This window comes from Neofelis nebulosa, chromosome 11, assembly GCF_028018385.1.
Source record: "Neofelis nebulosa isolate mNeoNeb1 chromosome 11, mNeoNeb1.pri, whole genome shotgun sequence".
Lineage (NCBI taxonomy): Eukaryota > Metazoa > Chordata > Mammalia > Carnivora > Felidae > Neofelis > Neofelis nebulosa.
The window spans coordinates 74489440-74502237 of NC_080792.1; the positions used below are offsets into that span (position 1 = coordinate 74489440).

General features: G+C 40.1%; 1 protein-coding gene across 1 annotated transcript in view; it reads right to left on the reverse strand.

Moving 5' to 3' along the window:
- The window catches only part of LOC131489121 (solute carrier family 5 member 4), a 44977-nt gene extending 44324 nt beyond the window's left edge, over positions 1-653 (reverse strand). The window contains exon 1 of the mRNA XM_058690936.1: positions 519-653. Within this exon, the coding sequence (XP_058546919.1) occupies positions 519-653 (135 nt within the window). The remainder of the gene's footprint in view (positions 1-518) is intronic.
- Positions 654-12798: the final 12145 nt, after the last annotated feature.

Consider the following 12798-nt stretch of genomic DNA (forward strand, 5'->3'; position numbering starts at 1 on the left):
AGTAAATCTGTGCTTGGAAGTAATTTTGCAGCCTTACACTCATTACTAAATAGAAAGAATGAGTGTAATGAATTAGGCATCCAACTGACTCATTTAGAAAGTGAGCAAAATTCTACTCCTGAAATCAATGTTACACTAGATGTTAACTAACTAGAGTTTAAATAAAAATTTGAAAAAAGAAAGTGAGCAAAAAACAAAGGAAAATAAAAGATGTGAGATAATGCAAATAACATCCTTATTCATTATGCCAGGTACTGGACACGCCAAACAGAATATGTCTGAAGTTCTCACTGCTGGCTCTGTTCAAATGATGGTGTTGGTAGGAGAACAAATTAACTGAGTAAATATTATTTACGTCACACATGAGACAATGGTTCTGAGAAAAGGATAATGAAATCTGACAGCTGTTAGTGTTTTCTCAGCATTGTCACATTGTTATACCACATCCTTCCCTCCCTCAGACATTTTAACCCCAAACTTGGTGCCCACCCAGAACACCCCATTGGACTCCTACATACCCACAGCCCGACAGCCATCACCACCATGAAATAGATGACAATGACAGAGATGTCAGCAGCATTTTGGATGCGCTCTGACATCTCAGGAGGACCCAGGGTCCCAGTCATGGTGCTGGGGCTTAACGTGCTGGCCATGGCCATGGTACTTTCCCATCCCAGGGATGGCCCTTTCTTTATATAAGCTCTGGGTTAATAATCAGCCTTGAGCAGGTGGGGCATGCTATCAGAACAAACTCCTGGGCATGGGAGACCTTTAAACCTATTCTTTGAAACTCTGAGACCCTGGTCTTCCAGCAGTCAATATTGACCTAAGTCTTATGGAAAGTGGGAATAAGCAGTGAAAGATAAGAAATGGGATAAGAATTGCAGGTCAAGAGTGGGGAGTTCACTGAAAGGAAAGATGGGTTTTTAAGATTTGACCAGGTTGAGTGGGGATTAAGGAGAGATGAAAGGGACAAGGAAAGAAGAAGGACAGAGTGAAAGGTCAAGAAAAGAGCCAAGAAGGATGGGGTGAGAGTCTTTCATGGAACAGACGATTCCTGACCAAGGAATTATATCCCTTGAAAATGAAGTTAATTGTGCATTTCATGGGTTTCAAAGCCTATATTTCTTTGAACAGGTAATCTAAGTGGGCTTTATATGACACATTAGGATCATGGTGGCCCATGTAGGAAAGGGAAGTGGCTCTACAAGCAGGGCTGTTGTGGGACTGGGCCGGTTTTGACAATGAGTGAATCAACCTAAAAGCATGTGATAGTGACTTGTATTTCTAATGAATTCCTTCTCAAGGCTGAATAATATTCCATTGCATGTATATACCATATTTTGTTTATCTGGGGACCCAGGACCCTACTGACTGCTTAAAGTTAAAAGTAAATTATTTTATTTTTTTCCCTCCATATTTTTTGGTAAAATAATGTGGTAAGATATGGATAATATAAAATTTGCCATTGTTGCCATTTTTTAAAAGCAAGCTCGGAGAGTTCCGGAAGATGGCGGCGTAGGAGGACGCTGGGCTCACCGCGCGTCCTGCCGATCACTTAGATTCCACCTACACCTGCCTAAAGAACCCAGAAAACCGCCAGAGGATTAGCAGAACGGAGTCTCCGGAGCCAAGCGTAGACGAGAGGCCCACAGAAGAGGGTAGGAAGGGCGGTGAGGCGGTGCGCGCTCCACGGACTGGCGGGAGGGAGCCGGGGCGGAGGGGCGGCTCGCCGGCCAAGCAGAGCCCCCGAGTCGGGCTGGCAAAAGCGGAGGGGCCGGACAGACTGTGTTCCGACAGCAAGCGGGACTTAGCGTCTGGGAGGTCAGAAGTTAACAGCTCTGCTCAGAAAGCGGGAAGGCTGGAGGACAAAGGGAGGGAGAGCTGCTGAGCCCCCGGACGGCAGAGCTCAGCTTGGCGGGGAACAAAGGCGCTCGCCAGCGCCATCTCCCCCGCCCATCCCCCAGCCAAAATCCCAAAGAGAACCAGTTCCTGCCAGGGAACTTGCTCGCTCCGCGCAAACACCCAACTCTGTGCTTCTGCGGAGCCAAACCTCCGGCAGCGGATCTGACTCCCTCCCGCTGCCACAGGGCCCCTCCTGAAGTGGATCACCTAAGGAGAAGCGAGCTAAGCCTGCCCCTCCTGCCCCGTGCACCTTGCCTACCCACCCCAGCTAATACGCCAGCTCCCCAGCACCAGAAGCCTGGCAGTGTGCAAGTAGACCAGATGGGCCACACCACCCCACAGTGAATCCCGCCCCTAGGAGAGGGGAAGAGAAGGCACACACCAGTCTGACTGTGGCCCCAGCGGTGGGCTGGGGGCAGACACCAGGTCGGACTGCGGCCCCGCCCACCAACTCCAGTTATACACCACAGCACGGGGGAAGTGCCCTGAGGGTCCTCACCACTCCAGGGACTGTCCAAAATGACCAAACGGAAGAATTCCCCTCAGAAGAATCTCCAGGAAACAACAACAGCTAATGAACTGATCAAAAAGGATTTAAATAATATAACAGAAAGTGAATTTAGAATAATACTCATAAAATTAATCGCTGGGCTTGAAAACAGTATACAGGACAGCAGAGAATCTCTTGCTACAGAGATCAAGGGACTAAGGAACAGTCACGAGGAGCTGAAAAATGCTTTAAACGAAATGCAAAACAAAATGGAAACCACGACGGCTCGGATTGAAGAGGCAGAGGAGAGAATAGGTGAACTAGAAGATAAAGTTATGGAGAAAGAGGAAGCTGAAAGAAAGAGAGATAAAAAAATCCAGGAGTATGAGGGGAAAATTAGAGAACTAAGTGATACACTAAAAAGAAATAATATACACATAATTGGTATCCCAGAGGAGGAAGAGAGAGGGAAAGGTGCTGAAGGGGTACTTGAAGAAATTATAGCTGAGAACTTCCCTGAACTGGGGAAGGAAAAAGGCATTGAAATCCAAGAGGCACAGAGAACTCCCTTCAGACGTAACTTGAATCGATCTTCTGCACGACATATCATAGTGAAACTGGCAAAATACAAGGATAAAGAGAAAATTCTGAAAGCAGCAAGGGATAAACGTGCCCTCACATATAAAGGGAGACCTATAAGACTCGTGACTGATCTCTCCTTTGAAACTTGGCAGGCCAGAAAGGCTTGGCATGATATCTTCAGTGTGCTAAACAGAAAAAATATGCAGCCGAGAATCCTTTATCCAGCAAGTCTGTCATTTAGAATAGAAGGAGAGATAAAGGTCTTCCCAAACAAACAAAAACTGAAGGAATTTGTCACCACGAAACCAGCCCTACAAGAGATCCTAAGGGGGATCCTGTGAGACAAAGTACCAGAGACATCACTACAAGCATAAAACATATAGACATCACAATGACTCTAAACCCGTATCTTTCTATAATAACACTGAATGTAAATGGATTAAATGCGCCAACCAAAAGACATAGGGTATCAGAATGGATAAAAAAACAAGACCCATCTATTTGCTGTCTACAAGAGACTCATTTTAGATCTGAGGACACCTTTAGATTGAGAATGAGGGGATGGAGAACTATTTATCATGCTACTGGAAGCCAAAAGAAAGCTGGAGTAGCCATACTTATATCAGACAAACTAGACTTTAAATTAAAGGCTGTAACAAGAGATGAAGAAGGGCATTATATAATAATTACAGGGTCTATCCATCAGGAAGAGCTAACAATTATAAATGTCTATGCGCCAAATACCGGAGCCCCCAGATATATAAAACAGTTACTCATAAACATAAGCAACCTTATTGATAAGAATGTGGTCATTGCAGGGGACTTTAACACCCCACTTACAGAAATGGATAGATCATCTAGACACACAGTCAATAAAGAAACAAGGGCCCTGAATGATACATTGGATCAGATGGACTTGACAGATATATTTAGAACGCTGCATCCCAAAGCAACAGAATATACTTTCTTCTCGAGTGCACATGGAACATTCTCCAAGATAGATCATATACTGGGTCACAAAACAGCCCTTCATAAGTTTACAAGAATTGAAATTATACCATGCATACTTTCAGACCACAATGCTATGAAGCTTGAAATCAACCACAGGAAAAAGTCTGGAAAACCTCCAAAAGCATGGAGGTTAAAGAACACCCTACTAACGAATGAGTGGGTCAACCAGGCAATTAGAGAAGAAATTAAAAAATATATGGAAACAAACGAAAATGAAAATACAACAATCCAAACGCTTTGGGACGCAGCGAAGGCAGTCCTGAGAGGAAAATACATTGCAATCCAGGCCTATCTCAAGAAACAAGAAAAATCCCAAATACAAAATCTAACAGCACACCTAAAGGAAATAGAAGCAGAACAGCAAAGACAGCCTAAACCCAGCAGAAGAAGAGAAATCATAAAGATCAGAGCAGAAATAAACAATATAGAATCTAAAAAAACTGTAGAGCAGATCAACGAAACCAAGAGTTGGTTTTTTGAAAAAATAAACAAAATTGACAAACCTCTAGCCAGGCTTCTCAAAAAGAAAAGGGAGACGATCCAAATAGATAAAATCATGAATGAAAATGGAATGATTACAACCAATCCCTCAGAGATACAAACAATTATCAGGGAATACTATGAAAAATTATATGCCAACAAATTGGACAACCTGGAAGAAATGGACAAATTCCTAAACACCCACACTCTTCCAAAACTCAATCAGGAGGAAATAGAAAGCTTGAACAGACCCATAACCAGCGAAGAAATTGAATCGGTTATCAAAACTCTCCCAACAAATAAGAGTCCAGGACCAGATGGCTTCCCAGGGGAGTTCTACCAGACGTTTAAAGCAGAGATAATACCTATCCTTCTCAAGCTATTCCAAGAAATAGAAAGGGAAGGAAAACTTCCAGACTCATTCTATGAAGCCAGTATTACTTTGATTCCTAAACCAGACAGAGACCCAGTAAAAAAAGAGAACTACAGGCCAATATCCCTGATGAATATGGATGCAAAAATTCTCAATAAGATACTAGCAAATCGAATTCAACAGCATATAAAAAGAATTCTTCACCATGATCAAGTGGGATTCATTCCTGGGATGCAGGGCTGGTTCAACATTCGCAAATCGATCAACGTGATACATCACATTAACAAAAAAAAAAGATAAGAACCATATGATCCTGTCAATCGATGCAGAAAAGGCCTTTGACAAAATCCAGCACCCTTTCTTAATAAAAACCCTTGAGAAAGTCGGGATAGAAGGAACATACTTAAAGATCATAAAAGCCATTTATGAAAAGCCCACAGCTAACATCATCCTCAATGGGGAAAAACTGAGAGCTTTTTCTCTGAGATCAGGAACACGACAGGGATGCCCACTCTCACCGCTGCTGTTTAATATAGTGCTGGAAGTTCTAGCATCAGCAATCAGACAACAAAAGGAAATCAAAGGCATCCAAATTGGCAAAGATGAAGTCAAGCTTTCGCTTTTTGCAGATGACATGATATTATACATGGAAAATCCGATAGACTCCACCAAAAGTCTGCTAGAACTGATACATGAATTCAGCAAAGTTCCCGGATACAAAATCAATGTACAGAAATCAGTTGCATTCTTATACACTAACAATGAAGCAACAGAAAGACAAATAAAGAAACTGATCCCATTCACAATTGCACCAAGAAGCATAAAATACCTAGGAATAAATCTAACCAAAGATGTAAAAGATCTGTATGCTGAAAACTATAGAAAGCTTATGCAGGTAATTGAAGAAGATATAAAGAAATGGAAAGACATTCCCTGCTCATGGGTTGGAAGAATAAATATTGTCAAAATGTCAATACTACCCAAAGCTATCTACACATTCAATGCAATCCCAATCAAAATTGCACCAGCATTCTTCTCAAAACTAGAACAAGCAATCCTAAAATTCATATGGAACCACAAAAGGCCCCGAATAGCCAAAGTAATTTTGAAGAAGAAGACCAAAGCAGGAGGCATCACAATCCCAGACTTTAGCCTCTACTACAAAGCTGTCATCATCAAGACAGCATGGTATTGGCATAAAAACAGACACATAGACCAATGGAATCGAATAGAAACCCCAGAACTAGACCCACAAACGTATGGCCAACTCATTTTTGACAAAGCAGGAAAGAACATCCAATGGAAAAAAGACAGTCTCTTTAACAAATGGTGCTGGGAGAACTGGACAGCAACATGCAGAAGGTTGAAACTAGACCACTTTCTCACACCATTCACAAAAATAAACTCAAAATGGATAAAGGACCTGAATGTGAGACAGGAAACCATCAAAACCTTAGAGGAGAAAGCAGGAAAAGACCTCTCTGACCTCAGCCGTAGCAATCTCTTACTCGGCACATGCCCAAAGGCAAGGGAATTAAAAGCAAAAGTGAATTACTGGGACCTTATGAAGATAAAAAGCTTCTGCACAGCAAAGGAAACAACCAACAAAACTAAAAGGCAACCAACGGAATGGGAAAAGATATTTGCAAATGACACATCGGACAAAGGGCTAGTATCCAAAATCTATAAAGAGCTCATCAAACTCCACACCTGAAAAACAAATAACCCAGTGAAGAAATGGGCAGAAAACATGAATAGACACTTCTCTAAAGAAGACATCCGGATGGCCAACAGGCACATGAAAAGATGTTCAACGTCGCTCCTCATCAGGGAAATACAAATCAAAACCACACTCAGATACCACCTCACGCCAGTCAGAGTGGCCAAAATGAAGAAATCAGGAGACTATAGATGCTGGAGAGGATGTGGAGAGACAGGAACCCTCTTGCACTGTTGGTGGGAATGCAAATTGGTGCAGCCGCTCTGGAAAGCAGTGTGGAGGTTCCTCAGAAAATTAAAAATAGACCTACCCTATGACCCAGCAATAGCACTGCTAGGAATTTATCCAAGGGATACAGGAGTACTGATGCATAGGGGCACTTGTACCCCAATGTTTATAGCAGCACTCTCAACAATCGCCAAATTATGGAAAGAGCCTAAATGTCCATCAACTGATGAATGGATAAAGAAATTGTGGTTTATATACACAATGGAATACTACGTGGCAATGAGAAAGAATGAAATATGGCCTTTTGTAGCAACGTGGATGGAACTGGAGAGTGTGATGCTAAGTGAAATAAGCCATACAGAGAAAGACAGATACCATATGGTTTCACTCTTATGTGGATCCTGAGAAACTTAACAGAAACCCATGGGGGAGGGGAAGGGAAAAAAAAAAAAAAAGAGGTTAGAGTGGGAGAGAGCCAAAGCATAAGAGACTGTTAAAAACTGAGAACAAACTGAGGGTTGATGGGGGGTGGGAGGGAGGGCAGGGTGGGTGATGGGTATTGAGGAGGGCACCTTTTGGGATGAGCACTGGGTGTTGTATGGAAACCAATTTGACAGTAAATTTCATATATTAAAAAATAAATAAATTAATTAATTAATTAAAAAAAAAAAAAAAGCAAGCTCCATGCCCAATGTGGGGCTTGAACTCACAACCCCGAGATCAAGAGTTGCATGCTCCACTGACTGAGCCATCCAGGGGTCCCCACTGTTGTCATATTTTAAGTGTATAATTCAGTGGTGTTAAGTACATTCTCAATGTTGTGTAACCATCACCACTATCATTTTCAGAACTTGTAATCATCCCTAACAGAAGTTCAGCACCTAATAAATAAAACTCATTCCTCCCTATTCCCAGCCTCTGGTAACCTCTGTTCTACCTTCTGTAGATTAGCCTGTTCTAGGTACCTCAAATAAGTGGAATCTTATAATATTTGCCTTTATGTGTTGGATTTATTTTGCTTAGCATTATGTTTTCAAGATTCATCCATGCTGTAGCATGTATCAGCACTGGATTCCTTTGCAAAGCTGAATAATATTCCATTGCATGGATATATCACATTTTGTTTACCTATTTATCTGTTAAGGAACATTTGTGTTATTTGTACCTTTTAGATATTGTGAATACTACTGCTATGAACTTGGTGTACAAGTATCTGTTTGAGTGCCTACATCCAATTTTTTGAGTACACACCTAGAATTAGAATCACTGGGTTTTTTTTTAAATTTTTTTAACGTTTATTTATTTTTGAGACAGAGAGAGACAGAGTATGAACGGGGGAGGGTCAGAGAGAGGGAGACACAGAATCTGAAACAGGCGCCAGGCTCCGAGCTGTCAGCACAGACCCCGACGCGGGTCTCGAACTCACGGAGCGCGAGATCGTGACCTGAGCCGAAGTCGGCTGCCCAACCGACTGAGCAACCCAGGCGCCCCTAGAATCACCGGGTTTTATGATAATTCTATATTTAACATTTTAAGGAACCACCATGCTTTTTTTTTTACACATCATTTAACTTTCCCAGCAGCAATGCACAAGATTTCCCATTTCTCCATAAACTCACCAACATGTGTTATTTTCAGTTTTTAAAATTATAGCCATCCTTGTAGGTGTGTAGTGGTATCTCATTGTGGTTTTGATTTCTACTATTAGTGCAACAATAATGATATTGAACATCTTTTCATGTGCTTATTGGCTATTTGTATATATTTTTGAAGAAATGTTTATTCAAGTCTTCTGCTCATTTTAGAATTGGATTGTTTGTTTTTGTTTTTGTTGTTGAAAATGTAGGAGTTCTTTAGATATTCTGGATGTTAATCTCTCATCAGAGAGTTTGAAAGCAGTTTTTTCCCATTCCATGGATTGTATTTTATTTCCTATGATAGTGTCTTTTGCACAAAATTTTTAATTATAGTGAAGTTCAGTTTTTCTTATTTTTTTCTTTTTTTGCTTGTGCTATTAGTGTCATATTCAAGAAATCATCACCAAGCCAATGACAAAAATTTTACCCTATGTATTATAGTTCTAGTTCTTAGATCTAGAATATGATCTAATTTTTGAACATGATGTAAGGCAAGGGTCCAATTTCATGTGCATATCCAGTTTTTGAGCATTATTTATTGAAGATTTTTTTTCCCCTGTTGAGTGACCTTTTACCCTTATAAAAAATAATTTAGTGCCACAAACAAGGTTTTTTTTTCTCTTTTCCCCTGGGATCTTTTTCTTTTCTATTGTTCTGTATGTTTGTTCTTAAGCCAGTACCACATTGTTTTGATTACTGTAGGTGGGTTTGTAGTAAGTTTTGAAATCACAAAGTGTGAGACCTCCAAGGTCTCCCTTTTAAAGTTTATTTATTTATTTTGAGAGAGGCAAGGAGAGAGGGAGAGACAGAATCCCAAGCAGGCTCTGCACCACCAGCGTGGAGCCCCATGTGGGGCTCAAATCCACGAACCAAACCATGAAATCATGACCTGAGCTGATATCAAGAGTCAGAGCCTTAACAGACTGAGCTACCCAGGTTCCTCACTTCTCTATTTTTAAGAATCTTTCATGGTTTGTTTCCTCTTTCTTTTAGGGGCATCTGGGTGGCTCAGTTAAGCATCTGACTTCGGCCCAGGTCATGATCTCACAGTTTGTGAGTTTGAGCCCCGCATCAGGCTCTGTGCTGACAGCTTGGAGCTTGGAGCCTGGAGCCTGCTTCTGACTCTGTGTCTCCCTCTCTCTCTCTCTGTCCCTCCCCCCGCTCATGCTCATACTCTGTCAAAAATAAGTAAACTAAAAAAAATTAAATTCTAGTAAACATACAGTGTAGTATTGGTTTCAGGAGTAGAACATAGTGATTCATCACTTACATATAACACCAAGTGCTCATCCCAAGTGCCCTACTTAATGACATCACCCATTTAGCCCCTCCTCCCACCCACCCCCTCTCCATGAACCCTCAGTTTGTTCTCTGTATTTAAGAATCTCTTATGATCTGCCTCTCTCTATTTTTATCTTAATTTTCCTTCACTTCCCCTATATTCATCTGTTTTGTTTCTTAAATTCCACATATGAATGAAATCATACTATATTTGTTTTTCTCTGACTGACTTATTTCACTCAGCCTAATACACTCTAGTTGCATCCATGTTGTTGCAAATGGTAAGATTTCATTCTTTTTGATCGCTGAGCAATATTCCATTGTATATATATACCACATCTTTACCTATTCATCAGTCAATGGACATTTGGGCTCTTTCCATAATTTGGCTATTGTTAATAGTGCTGCTATAAACATTGGGGTGCATGTGCCCCTTCGAATCAACATTTTTGTATTCTTTGGAGAAATACTTAGTAGTGCAATTGCTGAGTCATAGGGTAGTTCTATTTAAAATTTTTTGAGGAACCTTCATACTGTTCTTCAGAGTGGCTACAACAGTTTGCATTCCCACTAACAGTGCAAAAATGTTCCTCTTTCTCCACATCCTTGCCAACATCTGTTGTTTCCTGAGTTGTTAATTTTAGCCATTCTAACAGGTGTGAGGTGATATCTCATTGTGCTTTTGATTAGTATTCTCTGATAATGAGTGATGTTGAGCATCTTTTCATGTGTCTGCTAGCCCTCTGTGTGTCTTCTTTGGAAAAGTGTCTATTCATGTCTTCTGCCCATTTCTTCACTGGATTTTTTGTTTTTGGGTGTTGAGTTTTCTCAGTTCTCTATAGATTGTGGATACCAACCCTTTATCTGATATGTCATTTGCAAATATCTTCTCCCATTCCACTGGCTGCCTTTTAGTTTTGTTGATTGTTTTCTTCACCCTGAAGAGGTTTTTATCTTGATGAGATCCCAATAGTTCATTTTTGCTTTTGTTTCTCTTGCCTCCAATGACATGTCTAGTAAGAAATTGCTGTGGCTGAGGTCTAAAAGGTTGCTGCCTGTTTTCTCCTGTAGGATTTTGATGATTTTTTTGTCTTACATTTAAGTCTTTAATCCATTTTGAATTTATTTTTTGTATGGTATAAGAATGTGGTCCAGTATCATTCTTCTGCATGTCACTGTCCAGTTTTCCCAGCATCATTTGCTGAAGAGACTGTATTTTTTTCCATTGGATATTCTTTCCGGCTTTGCTGAATATTAGTTGGCCATACATTTGTGGGTCCATTTCTGGGTTTTATGTTCTGTTCCATTGATCTATGTGTCATTTTTGTGCCAGTATCATACTGTCTTCATGACTACAGCTTTGTAATACAGCTTGAAGTCTGGAACTGTGATGCCTCCAGCTTTGGTTTTCTTTTTTAACATTACTTTGGTTATTTGGAGTCTTTTCTGGTTTCATCAAATTTTAGAATTGTTCTAGTTCTGTGAAGAATGCTGGTATTATTTTCATATGTATTGTATTGAATACGTAGATTCCTTTGCGTAATATGACATTTTATTTTATTTTATTTTTTTATTTTATTAAAAAAATTTTAATTCTTATTTATTTTTGAGAGAGACAGAGACAGAATGTGAGTGGGTTAAGGGCAGAGAGAGAGACACACACACACATAATCCGAAGCAGGTTCCAGGCTCCAAGCTGTCAGCACAGAGCCTGACACGGGGCTTGAACTCACAAGCTGTGAGATCATGACCTGAGCTGAAGTTGGACGCTCAACCGACTGAGCCACCCAGGTGCCCCTAGACATTTTAATAATATTTCTTCTTCAGATCCATGAACATGGATTGTTTTTTCCATATTTTGTGTCTTCTTCAATTTCTTTATAAGCTTTCTATAGTTTTCAGTATACAGATCTTTTACCGCTTTTGTTAAGTTTACTCCTAAGTATCTTATGATTTTTGGTACAATTATAAATGGGATTAATTCCTTGATATCTCTTTCTGCTGCTTCATTATTGATGTATAGAAATGCAACTGATTTCTATATGTTGATTTTATATCCTGAGAGTTTGTGGAATTTATGTATCAGCTCTGGCAGTTTTTTGGTGGAGTCATTTGAGTTTTCCACATAGAGTATTGTTTGTCTGGGAAGAGTGAAAATTTGACTTCTTCCTTACCAATTTGGATGCCTTTTATTTCTTTTTGTTGTCTGATTGCTGAGGCTAGGACTTCCAGTACTATGTTGAACAACAGTGGTGAGAGTGGATATCCCTGTCATGCTCCTGAACTTAGGGGGGTCTTTCTATCCCTACTTTCTTGAGGGTTTTTATCAATAGTGGTTGCTGTATTTTGTCAAATGCTTTTTCTGCATCTATTGAGAGGATCATATGGTTCTTATCCTTTCTTTTATTAATGTGGTGTATCACATTGATTTATTTGCAAATATTGAAACACCCCTGAAGCCCAGGAGTAAATCCCACTTGACCATGGTGAATAACTCTTTTAAAGTACTGTTGAATTCCATTTTCTAGTATTTTGTTGAGAATTTTTGCAACCGTGTTCATTAGGGATATTGCCTTGTAATTCTCCTTTTTTGTGGGGTCTTTGTCTGGTTTTGGAATCAAGGTGATGCTGGCTGTGTAGAATGAGTTTGAAAGTTTCCTTCTATTTGTATTTTTTTTGGAACCGTTGAGAAGAACAGATATTAACTCTTTAAATGTCTGGTAGAAATCCCCTGGGAAGCCATCTGGCCCAGGACTCTTAACTGTTGGGAGATTCTTGCTCAGTGTTCCAATTTCTTTGCTGATTATGGATCTGTTCAAATTTTCTATTTCTGCCTGTTTCAGTTTTGGTAGTGTGTGAGTTTCTAGGAATTTGTCCAGTTCTTCCAGATTGCCCAGTTTGTTTGCATGTTATTTTCATAGTATTCTCTTACAAATGTTTTTATCCTGTGGTGTTGGTTGTGATCTCTCCTCATTCATTCATTCATTCATTCATTCATGATTTTATCTATTTGGGTTATTTTCTCTTTTTGATAAGTCTGGTTTGGAGTTTATAAATTTTGTTTATTCTTTCAAAAAACCAGCTCCTAGTT